Consider the following 16,928-nt stretch of genomic DNA (forward strand, 5'->3'; position numbering starts at 1 on the left):
TGAAGAGAGGACGTGGGCACAATTAGTCACCCTTGACACACTCCATTGGTATTGTGAAGGCCCCGAACCAACTTCTGTCGCCCGTCGTTACGACAGTAGAGTTCGCAAACGTAAGCCCGTCATAAACGCTTTCAATTTCTTTTACTCATTCTTTTCTAATGCTGTACATCCGTCTTTTCTTTGCAGAAATGGACGCTGCCAAGAGAAGAGCCTTCATCAAGCAGTAAGCAGCAAAAAAGAAACAAGAGGCCGATCAACAAGTTAAGGGGACAGGTCCATTCGTTCCGTCAAAACGAAACCAACCGGAGAAGATGGACCGTCAACCAAAGAAGCAGAAGACCACTCCTGAGCCCGTCATAGCACTGGAGGCCGAGACCAAAAGAACGGTCACTCCCATGGGGCATGGGAAGGGTAAAGGTCTGATGAAAGGTCCACCTCCCACTGGTGAGAAACCACCCGTCCTCTTACGAGAAGATTCAGAATATGCCTTGGAAAAACTCTCGTCTATCCTTAATGATTATGAGGACCTTGGGAACCACGCTACGGAGGCGATGGGAGAGACGGGCCTTTTTACTATTGCTCAGGTATTTTAAACCCGTCCTCAACCTTGAAACCGTCCTTCCTTATCCATCGTTTACATCATGTTTATTTTAACTGTTTTCAAGCCATGTTGATGATGAAGGGGCTGATGGATCGTTGTCTGAATCATGAGACAACTTTGGACCATCTTAGGAAAAAGAATAAGATGATGGAGGACGAGCTTCATGATCTAAAGGCCTGGAAGATCAATATGGAGAGAAAACTCACCTGTTCGGAGCAGGTTAGAGGAGAGCTAGAGAGGCAGACGGAGCAGCTGACACAAATTCTGAAGGATAAAGAAAAGGAGGTGACGGACGCCAAGACTCAGCTTCGTGATGCTAAAGAAGTGGTGATCCGGGAGTATCGTGACTCCAACCTTCTTTTAGTAGAGCTTGGGAGCTCCTTTGCTGACGGATTCGACGATGCCCTCCGTCAGGTCAAGGCCTCATATCCTGATCTGGACGTGTCCCATGTCTCCATAGACGCTCAAAGGCAGACACTAGCTCACTCCGTCCATTCAGAGAGTACAGAAGATGTGTTTGCCGTCACTGCTCCTCTTGTGGACGAAGGCTAGACTCTTCCTCAAGATCAACCAGACGACAACTAGAAAGTTGAAAGCACTCCCCCCAAGCATCAGCAGCAATATTTTTTTTTTTTTCGAATGTCAAGGACAAAATTTTAACCGTCGTAATTTGTTTTGTTGAACCGTCGTAATTTGTTTGTGGACATATTTCCTCTTATAAGATTTAACTAGCTTATTCGCTTGCTTTTATCCGTCGTGCATTTTTAATTTATTGCTCGTATAATAGATAATCTAATCATGTCGCAGGGGTCCGTCCAATTGTGAATTGTATGCGATTAAGACATCTTTTATCTATGATGCCCGTCCATCTCACAATTTGACTTGTACATTTCATCCTTGAAAGGATGATCCGTCCATTTTTTGGACATTTATCCTTTTGGATGACCCGTCCATTATGTGGACAGTACACTTTTATCCGTATTGGATTACCCATCCACCATGTGGACTATTTTTTTTATCCTTATAGGATGATCCGTCCACTATGTGGGCTTTACATTTTTATCCTTATTGGATTATCCGTCCACTATGTGGACTTATATTTTCATCCTTGTAGGATGATCCGTCCACTATGTGGACTTGATTGATTTTTATCCATTTTGGATGATCTGTCCACTTTGTGAACTTCATAGTTTTTTATCCTTCTTGGACGACCCGTCCACTATGTGGACTTGATAGGTTTTCATCCGTTTTGGATGATCCATCCACTTTGTGAACTTCATAGTTTTTTATCCTTCTTGGACGACCCGTCCACTATGTGGACTTGATAGGTTTTCATCCGTTTTGGATGATCCGTCCCCTTCGTGGACTTCATAGTCTTTCATCCTTCTTGGATGACCCGTCCACTATGTGGACTTGATAGGTTTTCATCCATTTTGGATGATCCGTCCACTGTCTATACTTAACAAAGATCCGTCCATTATGTGGACTTGATAAATTTTCATCCATTTTGGATGATCCGTCCACTGTGTGGACTTAGTAGATTTTGAGCAAAACACATTTCATACGTTCTGAATAAAACTCCTTTTATTATAACGAACTGGAAGACTATATTGTTCATAGAAAATAAAAAACTTTGGCTTTAGTAAGTAGAAATTATGACTATCTAAAAAATAAACTGGAAATAAGGAGGTAAATGTTGCTGTTTTCTTTGCCCTTTATCTACTGGTAGTATTTTTTCAAGTGCTCTGTGTTCCATGGATGGCTCAGCTTTCTTCCGTCTAACGTCTCTAAGTAGTACGTTCCCTTCCTATGGCATGAAATGATCCGGTATGGTCCTTCCCAGTTAGAGCCCAGCTTTCCTTGGGAGGCATCCTTTGTAGCGCCGAGTACTTTTCTTAAGACCAGATCTCCCACCTGGAAATCCCTGTGCCTAACCTTGGAGTTGTAATGCTTTGCCATCATGTCTTGGTATCGCGCTAATCTCTATGCAGCTGCTGCCCTGAGTTCGTCCACAAGGTCGAGCTGTAAATGCAAAGCTTCGTCATTCTTGCTCTCATCATAGCTTTCCACACGGTAGCTTGTTAATCTTACTTCTGTCGGTATGAAAGCCTCACTACCATACGCTAATCGAAACGGTGTTTCCCCTGTCGGTGTTCTCGCCGTTGTCCTGTATGCCCTTAAATCACTTGGTAATTCGTCCGGCCATATGCCCTTTGCCCCCTCAAGCCGGGTCTTGATAATCTTAAGCAAGGACCGGTTCGTGACTTCAACCTGTCCATTGGCCTGCGGGTGGGCGGGCGATGAGTAGTGATGCTTAATCCCAAGCTGAGAACAAAAGTCTCTGAATGCGTCATTGTCGAATTGTTTCCCGTTGTCAAAAACCAGCACCCTCAGAATTCCATATCTGCAAATAATACTTCTCCATACAAAATTACGGATATTCTTTTCCGTGACAGTGGCCAGAGCCTCTGCTTCCACCCATTTGGTGAAGTAGTCAATACTAACCACTAAGAACTTTAGCTGCCTTACTGTTGTCGGGAAAGGACCCATGATGTTTAACCCCCATTGTGCAAAGGGCCATAGGGCTATCATAGGGGTAAGTTCTTCCGTTGGTTGCCTTATAAAATTGCCAAATCGTTGGCACTTGTCGCAAGCTCTAACATATGTGTGGGTATCCTTCTACATTGTTGGCCAGTAGTATCTTGCTCGGAGTAGCTTGTGCACTAAAGACCTTGATCCAGAATAGTTTCCACAAACTCCTTCATGGACCTCCCTCATCACGTAGTCTACTTCTCCACTGCCAAGGCATCTTAAATATGGTCGGGAGAATCCTCTTTTGTATAGGACGTCTTTAATCAAGACGAACCGGGCAGCTTTAACCTTAAACTTCCTTGCGTCTTCTTTGTTATCGGGCAACTTGCCTTCCTTGAGATACGCCATTATTGGAGTCGTCCAGCAACACTTATTGCTTACCTCCTGCATGCTAATGTCATCTAATAATGATGAAAGCTGGACGAAGGACAATACCTGTTCAGGGATGATCATGGGTTCGGCCGAAGCTGCCTTTGCGAGTCAATCCGCTTCTTGGTTCTCCTCCCTTGGGATTTGAATCATCTTGAATTGGAGGTTATTCGTTCGACCCTTCACTTCCTCAAGATACCTTTTCATCCTCTCATTCTTGCAATCATAGCTCCCATTAATCTGACTAGCTACGATTTGAGAATCGGAGTAGACGACCGCACTCTTAGCTCCTGCCGCTATCGCAAGGTCCAGTCCCGCTACTAAGGCCTCGTATTCCGCTTCGTTGTTAGTAGTGGTGAAGTCCAGATGGATCATGCATTCAATCTTGTCTCCTTTCGAGGTGTTGAGTACAACTCCAACACCTCCAGCATGCTTATTGAAAGATCCGTCTGTATGAACTCTCCATATGGGCGTCTCTTCTGCCCCCTGCTCCTTTATGGTAGTGAATTCAGCAACGAAGTCTGCCAATATCTGTCCTTTTACTGCCGTCCGTGGCTGATATTGGATATCGAATTCACTTAGCTCGATTGCCCATAGCGTCATCCGTCCAGCAGCTTCAGGACTGCTCATTGCTCTCCGTAAGGGTTTATCTGTCAGGACATTTATGGTATGTGCTTGAAAGTATGGCTTGAGCTTCCGAGCCACGGTCACAAGAGCAAACGCGAGTTTTTCCATCTGAGGGTACCTCTCTTATGCTCCTCTCAGTGCCCGGCTTATAAAGTACACGGGCTTTTGTACCTTTCCTTCTTCTCTAATAAGAGCTGCACTGACTGCGGCTGAGGAGACGGCAAGATACAGGAACAATTCTTCCCCCAGCATAGATGGGCTAAGCAACGGCGGAGCGGAGAGATACATCTTTAACTCTTCAAATGCCTTTTGGCACTCATCTATCCATTCGAATGATCTCTTCAGTGTATGGAAGAATGGAAGGCATTTTTCCGTCACTCTTGATACGAACATGTTCAAGGCTGCTATCTTCCCGGTCAAGCTTTGTACTTCCTTTACCGTCCTTGGAGGAGATAGTTCCATAATTGCCTTTACTTTCTCTGGGTTGACTTCAATGCCCTTCTAGGATACCATAAACCCCAAGAATTTTCCTGCGGTTACTCCGAACGCGCATTTGTTTGGATTCGGCTTCATTTTGTATGTCCGAAGAGTATTGAAAGTCTCCTAGAGGTCCCTCAGGTGATCAGACACCTTTACGCTTTTTACCAACATATCATCTACGTAAACTTGCTCGTTTCTGCCAATTTGGTGCGCGAACATCTTGTTCATCAATCTCTAATATGTGGCTCCTGCGTTTTTAAGCCCGGAAGGCATTACCTTGTAGCAAAAAAGCCCCTGACTCGTTACAGACGGGGTTTTCTCCTGATTAGTCTTATCCAATTTGATTTGGTTGTAGCCGGAGAAGGCATCCATGAAGCTTAAAAGTTCATGCCTTGCAGTGGAGTCTACCAGGGTGTCAATACGTGGGAGTGGGTAACTATCCTTAGGGCAGGCCCTATTCAGATCTGTGAAGTCAACACACATTCTCCACTTCCTGTTGGCCTTCTTGACCATTACTACATTTGCTAACCAATCAGGGTAGTACACCTCGCGTATGAAGTCTGCTTCTTGTAGCTTCCGTACTTCTTCTGCTATGGCTCGATCTCGTTCGGGGGCGAACACTCGTTTCTTTTGTCGGACAGGAGAGAAAGAGGGTGAGACATTCAACCTGTGAACTATGACTATTGGATCTATTCCCGGCATATCCTCGTGACTCCATGCAAAAACATCTTGGTTTTCTTTGAGGAATAATGCGAGCGCTTGTCGGACTATTTGGTTGGCCAGGCTGCCGATTCTGGTGGTTCGATCGGGCCAAAAATCATCCAGTTGTACTTCTTCTAACTCTTCCACCGGTTCTGCCACCGTTCTCTGTTCCTCGATGCTCATTGCTTGTAGGTGGTCATCCATTTCCATCATGGCGATGTAACATTCCCGTGCAGCCACCTGATTTCCACGCAGCTCTCCAACTCCATATTCGATGGGGAATTTGACCATTAGATGGTAGGTAGAGATGACAACCTTCCATGCATTGAGAGTGGGCCGTCTGAGGATAGCGTTATACGCAGAAGAGCAGTCGACCACAAGAAAAGCTACATCCTTGGTTATTTACTGTAGGTAATCCCCGACCGTCACAGACAACGTGACGACGCCCAAAAGGTAGACCCTTGTCCCTCCGAAGCCAACAAGGGGCACATTTGTTGGGATCAGTCGTTCTCTACTAATCCCCATTTGTTGGAACGCGGGGTAGTAGAGGATATCCGCTGAGCTTCCGTTGTCCACCAAAACTCGATGCATGTTATAGTCCCCTACCCGTATGTTGACGATGAGCACGTCGTCATGGGGGTGGTGAAGGCGTTGTGCATCTTCTTCCGAAAACCCGATGCTGGGGTTATCTCGTCGTGTCACTTTCAGTGAAGAACCTGTCGACTGGATGCTTTGAACCATCCGCAAATACGTCTTTCTGGCCTTTTTGGACGGCCCTGCTGAAGTAGTGCCCCCTACAATCATCTGTATGTCTCCTACGAGCGGTCTGGGACGTTCGTTCTCCCGTCGTTGATTTTGTTCCTGGAGTTGATCTGTTCTCTCCTTCCTTACGAATCTTTGCAACCTTCCTTGCATAATGAGGGCTTCAATTTGCTGTTTTAAGTCATAACAATCCGTCGTATCGTGGCCATGATCGCCATGAAAACGACAGTATCTGTCTTTTCGCCTTTTGTTTGGATCTCCCTTCAGCTTGCTGGGAAATGTCAGGGTTCCCTCATCTTTGATCTGCATTAACACTTGGTCGATTGGGGCTGTGAGAGGGATGAAGTTCGTGAATCTTCCAGTGGGCAGTTTAGGTCGTCGATCTTCTCGTCGCTCTTCGGTTCTAGCCATCTTTCGTCCCTTATCCGATCATATATCTTCCTGCCTTTCCCTTTTTCTAGGTTTTTCCTCTCGAGCTAGCAAGGCATCCTCTGCGTTCATGTACTTTGTTGCCCTGTAAAACACTTCGGACATAGTCTTTGGGTCATTCTTGTACAGAGAAAATAAGAACTTACCCTTTCGCAGCCCGTTTGTGAACGCTGCTACAAGTATCTTGTCATCTGCCTCGTCTATCGAGAGGGCTTCCCTGGTAAAGCGGGCTATGCATGATCTTAAAGTCTCGTCTTCTCGTTGCCTAATGTTCATCAGACACGCAGTAGACTTCTTATGCTAGTGACTCCCGATAAAGTGTGATACGAACTGTGCGCCTAATTCCTTAAAAGTGCCGATGGAATTAGGTGTCAGCCTACTGTACCAGTCCCTTGCAGGCCCTTTCAACGTGGTGAGAAAGGCCCTACACATGATTTCATCCGGTACGCCCTGAAGATGCATTAGGGTCTTGAAAGATTCCAAGTGATCCAATGGGTCCTTGGATCCGTTGTAATTTTCCACCTGAGGCATGCGAAACTTTGGAGGAAGGGGGCATGAATTCACAAGCGCTGTGAAAGGCGAATCTGTTTTATGGACTAAGTCGTCCAGGTCACTGGAGATTCGTCCTCCGAGGGCGTTCTCACATCCATACGTTCCCTCATCTCCTGCATCTTAGCTGCTATGTGAGTCGGCAAGGTGTCCGAGATGGATGGTCGGTTGGTCTCCTGCCGCTCCGATCTAATCGGAGCGTTGCTACCCTCAGGCCCTTCCGCGTTCCTCCCCTCCGCACTAGCACCTTCTTGGTCTTCCTCTGGTGCGCTTGGGTGTGCATTCCTTTGCCGCAGTTACTCTTCTAAATCAGGATTCTGCTTGGTTAGGCGCTCAACCGCCGCCGCAAGCGTTTGGACTTGCCTCTCTAGAGCTGTGGCGTGCGGTTCATCGCCTTGATTGTTGGTTGTTGGTTGTTGCCATCGATCGAGTGAGTACCATGCAACTCTTTGTCTCAGGGATAGAGCAAAGGCTAAATAATTTCCCACAGACGGCGCCAAATGATGATGCCGAAAAAAATCACCAGTAAGCTGCAAGAACTCCCAAACCGAAACAACACCTGCAAAAAGAAAAGAGAAGACCTAACAGAGAGTACCGATGTGGTGCCGGCCAAAAACCCTCCGAAGGTCAAGTTAGAGTCTTTTTCACAACCCTAGAGTGCCAGAGTTGAGTTAATTATGCGTACCTTGATTTACAAGGATTTTGGGTTATTTATATTGGTGTAGGGTATCATCCATGCCTTGGCCAAGAAACCCTTTCCTTTTAGGATAACACTTCCTTCGATTCTGCATTCCTTATAGAGTTCTTTTCCATATAGGAGTCTTTTGATTATGGTCAAACGTGCAACGCAAGAACCCCCTTCATTCACGCTTGTGTGGGGATCAAGCAAAGCCATATCAAACTCATACGCAAGACACAAGTTGAATCCGATTAGGAGTCCATGAAGCCTAATCAAAACCGACGGAGACCCAATGCTACAACCGTCCACTACGCGTCCTTGTAGCATTGACCCGTCGACCCTCCTCATGTCAACACCGCTCCGTTGGGCTTTACGAAGAAAGATCCGTCTCATATTTGATCCTCTTCATTATTATTTTTATTTTATATTAGTATATCTATTACAAAGCCTATTGTAACACATACTGTGTAAGAACATGGTTGTAATGGTTATGAATTTTGGCTGTCTATATTTGATTGAATTATATTCAGCAAAAGAAAAAAAAATGGGGAGATTTGATTGAATATAAACTCAAATTAAGTTTCTATGCTTAATTTGTTACTATGCAAAGATATTGGCATCATGATAAGGAAAATTGAACATAGAAAACTTTTTTTTTTCCAACTTAAATGAGTGATTTATCCTCCAAATACTTTTAAATTGACTGAGAAAAGTCACATGATATGAAATGTTTAGGTGATGAGTATGTCATTGTTCAGTAGCTGATTAAAGAAAAATGAGTATTTTGAGTAAGCATGATAAAGAGTTTACAATATTAGTATTCTATTTTATCCATCTAATATTCGCTTTATTAGTGTATGTTGAATTAGGCCATTAAATACAATGGTACTAATAAAAAAAACACATGTGGGTGGAGGTGTCTTTTTTTCTAAATCACAAGTAGATAAAATATCATTTTTCTAAACGCAAGTGGTAAAAAACATCAATTTTTCTTGAAGCATGTGATCTACATGTGTAAGTTTTGAAGTTAAATTCTAACATATAGTTACACAATACAAGTGTCTGTTTGGATACCCACAGTTTCCTGTTGCTTATTTGCATAGCATTTATCAAAAAATATAATTTTTTGTAACTTTTATGTTAAACGTGTGACAAGAAGCTAAAAGTTAGATTATTTACAAAAATGTTGAGACAAAAAGCACAAAGCTTTGCCTTTTGCCTTTACCCAAAAGGACTCAAAACTCAATTGGGTAAAGTCGGAGGCACTATCTTGTACATTAGTCGTATGTAACCAATGTTTCATAACATGAAGTCTGCAAGTGTGTGGTCCCCATTAGTTGTAAGACACCAGTTGCTTGCAACCGACGCATAAGATAGTTCTCTTTAAAGTTGAGTATTTTTTAAACTATAGCTTGATAAGGGAAGCTTTCCCTGTACCATATGTTGCCAAAGTGAATTTATCCCTTAAAAACTAAATTTTAGGCTTCACTCTAGAAAAGCTTAAGCTCCTTCTTTTGTTTTGTGTAATAGCCTTTGTGCCTTTATAACTTATTTTAATAAATGTCCTTGTTTCAATTAATTCTACCACTATTTAATCTACCTTGTTTCCTGAACTTTAAGGTAATTGTTATGAAACCTTAATTAAATTTACATCATCAACTACCCTAACCCAGATTCCAGAAACCAACCACACACTAGCTTACTTGGATTGTCAAGATTGTTTGAAATTTCACTGGAACAAGGGTAGAAGCAGTTGGCATCTGAAAGAGACTTGTTTATTGATTAACTAATTAAGGATATTAATTGAAATAAAAGACTAAGAGTCTTTATTCCGCAGAAGATTCTCATATTCATATTCAAGAGCATTATCAGTGGTCATTGTGCCATTTTAAAAAGGAACTTTATATATATATATATATATATATATATATATATATATATATATATATATATTAATTGTGGAGCATCAAATTCATTAGGGCTTTGGTTGGTTTCATATGATAATTCCTTGTATTACTTTGAATCACTTGGCTATGAAAGTGTTGAAGTTACTATTAAGTGTTAATTACTGCATATTCTGCTACAAACTGCTAGCTGAATAATGCAAGGAATATTTTAGAGGGCTTAGAGCAATCACACCAGATCATGTAAAAATTTCCTCTATTTTATACAAAAAACCTCCTTTTAAAATTTTACACATTCATTTTTACAAATTACCCACATCAGTTCATCTATCCTACTCCATCTATTAATTAAATAATAATTTTTTCACTTTTTTATTAATTTTCTCAACTACCCTACGCGTGTATTCATTTCTTCTCTCTTTAGTTCTGATTAATTTCTCTCTCTCTCTCTCTCTCTCCTTCTCTTCATTTCTTCTCTTCATTTCTCTCTCTCTCTCACTCTCATCTCTACCCAGATCATCTCTCTTCTTGATCCGAGCTCCGATCGAGCGATCCGAGCTCCGATCCAGCGCTCGGAGCGCGATCCGAGCTCCGATCCAGCGCTCCGAGCGCGACCCGAGCTCCGATCCAGTCGCTCCGAGCACGATCCGATCTCCGATCCACTCCGATCCAGTCGCTCCGAGCACCGATCCGAGTTCCGATCCACTCCGATCCAAGCTCCGACCGCTCCGATCAAGCGCCGATCTGTATTTGTGTATCTATGTTTTTTTTTTTTTTTGAGCAACTGTCTGTGTTGAGTTTTAGTTGGGTTGGTTGAGAACGGAAAGGAGAGAGAAAAAAAAAAGGAGGGAACGGAAATGATAAAATAATGCTATAAACGAGCTACAGTAACCGTGTATATTTACACGGTACTGTAGCTCGGGGATGAGTTTCCACATTTTTACCCAGTTTTAGATACACTGATGTAGCTCAAAATGTGTAAAATTGAAAAAAATTTGCATTATACATGATTTTAGATACACTGATGTGGATGCTTACAAACACTTGAGCGTTTAAACAAGAACACTAAAAGAAGTCTAGAAATTCATAATTTAGCTTGTGGGGTCAACTTTGGTTCCTTTAAGTCACTGTTTAATATCTTAAAAAGCTTCTTATGTTTGTTGTTTAAGTTTTTTATTATGTAATGAGTTCTGTGACTTTTAAATGAGTCATACAACCACTAATAAGTCTTATGCTCTCCGCATAACAAGTATAAAATGATTATATTAGATTTGAATTAGTGGTTTTTGATCACATCTTCGTTAGGATAACATTCTCTTTATTTTATCTAAAGATTTTTTAAAGTTGTAATAGCAACTCTTTGGGGAATTATTTATTGAAATTCCATCCAACATTTGTAACTTCTTCTCTCCCGTTCTCTTAGGGATTTTTTTTTTTTTTTTTTAATTTATGGGAAGATGATTCTCTTAGGGAATAAATGATGATGTTTTTACCAATTTAATAGTTAAATCTAGCTCTCTGATTTCATTTCATACGTTCTTATATTCTCTACATCATACACGGTTGCAACAGTAGATAAATGTGAACAGTACCTCTTTAACAGTATTGTACAGTACTCATCAACATATTCTTTTTCTTCCCCCCCCCCCCCCCACCCCCAAAAAAAAAAAAAAAAAAAATTATCCTGTGTCACTAAACAAGTTCCACATCAATCTATATTATCTCTCTTAATCTTCTAACAATGCCACTCAGCTCTATCACTAAGTATTACTTGAACGAGTTCAACAACGTGCTCTCTATCTCTCGTATACATTTGAGTATCTATAAATTTGAAATGTAAGGGCATATTATACATAACAAAAAATGCTAACTCTAGATAGAACCAGCTTTATTGAAATTTGAAATGTAAGGGCATATTATACATTACACCCATAAATATACCAACCCCCTCATGGGAGATTTGATGAAGTTCTCTCTTCCTATCTGGAAATTAAAAACACACAAAACACAGACATATTCTTGCATGAGATGATTACAATGGTTTCAAAGGATGCAGGACTGGTTTAGCAACAAAAAAAAAAAAGACGCAGGACTGTATAGAAAGCTTAAAGAAAACCCATGCTTCACACGTTAGATCCCCCTTGGGACAATATTACACATATGAACAAATTGTACCAAGTAAAACTATGATTAGCGAGTTAGATATGCTGTGTCAATATCAGAACAGGGAAAAAATTGATCACATGTGGGGAGAAACATCTTACTCTCTTCAGCCATGGTCCATGGTGATTCCGAATGGTATTGATCCCATGTTGGAAAATCCAAAGTAGGGCAAGGAAAACTGCTACCTTCTTCAGTATAGCCATCATTACCTGGAATTAAGGTGTTCTCAATGTCTTTCCATATATCATCCATTGAGTACCCATTTTCACCCCCTTGCTCTTCTTCAACCTGCTTTTCTGCTGAAGCTTTTATGTCAGGGCCCCCTGTGTCATAAAAGCTCTTCTCTCGAGTCTCTGTTAAGGGCAATGATTCCACAATAGGATTGCTTGGTGATGAGGAAGAGCAGCAATTAGAAGATGATGACGAGGGAGACATAGCCCGCTTTTTCTCTTGAGCCTTTTTCCTCATATGAGTTCTCCAATAATTTTTAATCTCGTTATCTGTACGCCCTGGTAATTTGCGGGCAATTCTTGACCATCTGTATTGGATCATGACTACATATTAATTGAATACTGGTATAGATATGTGACCAAGCAAGCTAGTAGTTATTGAGGAAAAATAGTATAATCATCCTTATGTTCCAAAGTGCACAGAACTGAGGATTTACATGGATGGAAAAATATTCAAGTACTAATTTTTTAGGATGTTGGCAAACCTGTTTCCCCATTTGGAGTGAAGTTCCAGCACAAGGCGCTCTTCTTGGGGTGTCATCTTACCTCGTTTGAGACCAGGGTGTAGGTAATTAACCCACCGTAACCTGCAACTTTTTCCTGTTCTGTTCAAACCTACAACAAAACCAGGTGGTTAAAGGAAGCTCTTTCCAATAGCCCCCTATATCCAAATAATCATACCTATTATTTGTCTCCCTCCACCTTCAAACCTGAAACCTTGGCTATAAAATCCCATCGTCGATCACCGAACAATCCTACAAAGCAGTTCAATTTGAAGTCCTCCTGTTCTGTCCATGGACCTTTTCGGATTCCCTCCTGCACCATTTTCATACTCTCTCTCTCTCTCTCTGTTTGTCTCTAAAGGGATCTTTTTTCATCTATTCAATTGCACATGGACACCTAAGTGTACTAATATATGTATATATATACACCTAGTTTCCCTTGCGAAATAGTGTGATAAGTTTTGGTTAATATAATATGATGATGTTACATCCTCACCGTAAATGTGGTGCCCGCATGCCTCATTTGGTGATAGGCACACTATGCATATGATGTCAGCCATTAAAATGAAATAATCAAAGTAAGAGATTGATCTGTTGATATGCATTTCATAATCAGCCCTCCCTGTAACGATATGTACTTTAGTAAATTAAGCATTTCATACAAATAAAGATCCTTTTTTAGACAGGTTATATTGTAGGTTAGGTGGATTTGGATCATACATCATGGTTAACATTAATTTGAATTACATATATTCTCATATAATAGAGCTTCTTATGTTGTTTCCAGTAAGTTTGTTTATAGAAAATATAATGTGGATGGTGATAATTAAAGTGGGAAAAAGTATCAGTTTGGAGAAAATTCTTTAATAAGGAGCATTAGCTCAGGCTTGGTTGGATACAGGAGAATAAGTTAATGGTAGTCACTAGATCTTCTTCTCCCTCCATCCAATTTGAGGAAATGATGTTAGTGCCCCTTGACTTTAGTAAATGCCATGATTTAGGAGTTAGGGAAAAGAAAAAAGAAGATACAGACAAATCTTAAATAGAAGGGAATGGAATGGAACTATTAAGGAGCCTTACAAGTGACATTTTCTTGTTTTTATTTTAAGGGTCATGCTAACGAGTGCCCTTAGGGTATTGGTTAATAATCCAGTTAAAAAAAGTTTTTATGGAAAAAAAAAAAAAAGTAATTAATGTTTTAACAGCATTTTTCATTCCCTATAAAAATGATGACAAAACTTTCCTAAAATGAATTGTTAACCAATGCCCTAAGGGTACTCAGATGGAATGAGATATTAATCCAACACATCTACTGTAATAATATTGTTTAATGCTAAGGAGGTCAAGTTCCTATCTAAGAAGGCTAGCGCAATTTGGTTTCTTTAGTGCCCCCCAGCAATCTTTAGATTGGGAGGTGCTCTATAGCTTTATGCTCACTTTAAATAAAACAATTGAAGTTTGCAATGTAGAAACTATATAAAATTATCAGTTGTGGAGCAATATATCACTTTATTGCCTGAGCAAAGATTATAAGGTTGTGTAATTAGATATGTCTCGCTCAAGCTCAAGGTCTAAAGAAGTTTGTTTTCATGGACCTATTATATAATTATTGTCGACTCTTGCTCTTGCAAGAATATGTGTACTTGTTTTGATCAGAGAATATCCTCAAGCATATCTTTGAATAAGCTCGTCTTATTGTATCAGTTAGTAGCGTTGTCAAAGTGGCTGAAACTTATTGATAACTCCTTTAAACCTCTTCTTTCCATCCTTTATCCTTATAGGGAAAAAAAACAGAAGAAAAAGAAAGAAAGAAGCCCAATCTGTTTGCCCTAAATGTATATGTAAAGCTCAATTATTAATTACTAATCTTTTCCATTATATTCTTTTAGGTATTTATAATTTGGATATACTGCATATTTAATTCCCAGAATCTTTAGAAAGCCAGGATTTATTAAATCTCAAAATAAATTTGGTTCTAAAATTCTAGTTATGAAAGTAAAGAAGACGTGCAACATATATATATATATATATATATATATATATATATATATATATATATATATATATTGCATCTATTCAATTTTCCAAAAAGTTGAGTACTCTCCCCCCCCCCCCCCACCTCCTTTTGTGCGTGCTTGTGTATGCTATGATAAAAAATGCAGGATAAAACAAGTATTGATATGTTTACCAGTGAGAGTGGAATGCTAGTTGAGCTACAAGCCTACAATGGCTAACTTTGGTTAGAGCCATAGAGTACTTACTTGTTTCAAACATAATTCTTATCTTTTAGGGTTTAAGAAACATTACTGCTATTCCTTGTTGAAATTTAAATGAAATTACATGATCCATTATCGTTAAACTAGCTTGTAAACCTTGCATACCTACTTACGGGCACATTAATGCTTTATTTATTTTAATATTTCTTAGGAAGAAATGTTTGTACTTTTTAGTGAAAAAAATTGAGGGAAATGTTTTCCTATGTTTGGTTTTAACTTGGAAATATTCTTGATAAATTTTTTCCATATTTGGCTGGTATGGAATATAACTCAAGTTAACATATACCATGGTAGGTTCCAGAGAGCTCAACTGGTAAAGTCTTTAATAGTTGAATAAGAGATATGAGGTTCAATTCCCGCCTACACCAAAAACTGATTGATGTCTTGGTCTAATGATAAATAACTATCATCGGGAGCAGTGGCGGAGCTAGAAATTTAGGTCAGAGGGGGCAAGATTAGAAGACAAAGGTCAGAGGGGGCAAGATTAGAAAACAAGATTAAAAGTAAAAAAATGAATCTGAAAAAATTTTATCAATATTAATAACAAAAGAAATAAACAACTATATGCTAATGTAATTACCATATAGAATCTAACATAAAATCATGGTTTTAAAAACCAGTACGGTAAAAGAATCGAAAAAGAGACTGGTTATTGGTTTTTTGGTCAGACCGGTGGTCAAACTGATAACATCATAAATAATATAATTAACTTTTTAAAATAATAAAAATTAAAAATATATATTTTAAGTTTTTTTAACTAAGAATATTCAAATTAAACATATATATATATATATATATATATATATATATAATTTTAAAAAATAACGTGAGTTTAGTTTTCATGTATTAAATTTAGGAATAAAAATAACAAAACCTAACAGTAATAGTTTTAATTTTCCAATGATATTTTTTTAACAAATCTAGTGGAGCACTTGTGGCAATAATATAATGACTTGTAAAATAATCTAATATTAACATGAAGTGTCATGTTCCCAACATTTGTACAATACTTTCACAACAAATCATGTGTGATAAGTTGTTATTGATTTAATTTGAACACACTACTTAAATTATTTTTATTCACTAGTATTAGCTAGTAACTATCCTACACTTAAGATTTATTGTAAAAATATTGTGAAAATATTGTGATAGCATTTCTAAATTTTAATTTCTTATTTTTTATTTTATTTTTCCCTTATCTCTTTTTTCTTCATCCACACATTTATTTATTATTATTTTCTCTTTTTTTCTCCTCCACACATATTATTTCCCTCTCTCTGATCTCTATCTTCACTTTTGACCACTTTTCTTTTTACTTTTCTCCACTACCAGACTACCACTTTCATCCACTTCATATTCCACAACATACCAATATACTATATTATAATTATATGTAAAAAAAATTTGCAAGTTCAGGGGGGGCACCTGCCCCCCCTCGCCCCCCCTCCCTCCGCCCCTGATCGGGAGCGAACGCCATAAGTTGAAACTCTCTTTCAAAAAATAAATAAATAAATAAAAGTCAACATATACCATTAGTCCTTAAACTTTAACCCATGGGTGATATTAGTCCTTGAAGTTTAAAGTGATCGTTTTTAGTCTCTAACAAACTTTCAAATGATCTCTTTAAGTCCCTAATATGTAGATTGGAGTAATGAGATGTCAATTTTTAGTATGGCCACATCATCTAAGGGATTAAAAATAATCGCTATAAACTTCAATTTTTCCATTGGAGATTCTTCATTTGTTTTTATATCGTTATCTAATTGTTTTGCTTGTGTGTTCTTGATTGCTATTTTAGATTTGGTAATAGTTTTTGTTTTTTGTTTTTTTATAAGTTCCTTAGAGGCGTTCAGTCGGTGATTGTTTTCACTGACAAGTTGATAACTGTGGACATAATCTACATCATTCATGTTATCAATAAATACTCTATGTAATTGTAAATTACTTTTTTTTAAGAATCATAATTGTAAATTTCTTTTGGGGGGGAGGGGGGGTTCTAAATAAGAATATTTACTAAAAATAGATTTTCATTTGTAGTATAATTAGCTTAATAATTTTAATT

General features: G+C 39.2%; 1 protein-coding gene across 1 annotated transcript; it reads right to left on the reverse strand.

Annotated features, from left to right (window-relative positions):
* Nucleotides 1–11,550: 11,550 nt before the first annotated feature.
* LOC142607753 (transcription factor MYB48) lies at nt 11,551–12,985 on the reverse strand. The gene is made up of 3 exons (XM_075779362.1): nt 12,769–12,985; nt 12,573–12,702; nt 11,551–12,395 (listed from the first exon to the last, which is right to left on the reverse strand). Exons 1-3 carry the CDS (start codon nt 12,821–12,823, stop codon nt 11,885–11,887), a joined length of 696 nt encoding a protein of 231 aa, XP_075635477.1. The 5' UTR covers nt 12,824–12,985; the 3' UTR covers nt 11,551–11,884.
* Between the last annotated feature and the right edge of the window lie 3,943 nt (nt 12,986–16,928).

This window comes from Castanea sativa, chromosome 8 (assembly GCF_040712315.1).
Source record: "Castanea sativa cultivar Marrone di Chiusa Pesio chromosome 8, ASM4071231v1".
NCBI classification, from domain to species: Eukaryota; Viridiplantae; Streptophyta; class Magnoliopsida; order Fagales; family Fagaceae; genus Castanea; species Castanea sativa.

Coding starts and splice junctions, on each gene's coding strand:
- LOC142607753 (XM_075779362.1), bottom strand. CDS start 12,823: ATGGGATTTTATAGCCAAGGTTTCAGGTTTGAAGGTGGAGGGAGACAA. Junction 12,703..12,768: donor TGGAGGGAGACAAATAATAG/GTATGATTATTT, acceptor GTTTTGTTGTAG/GTTTGAACAGAACAGGAAAA. Junction 12,396..12,572: donor CACTCCAAATGGGGAAACAG/GTTTGCCAACAT, acceptor GATCCAATACAG/ATGGTCAAGAATTGCCCGCA.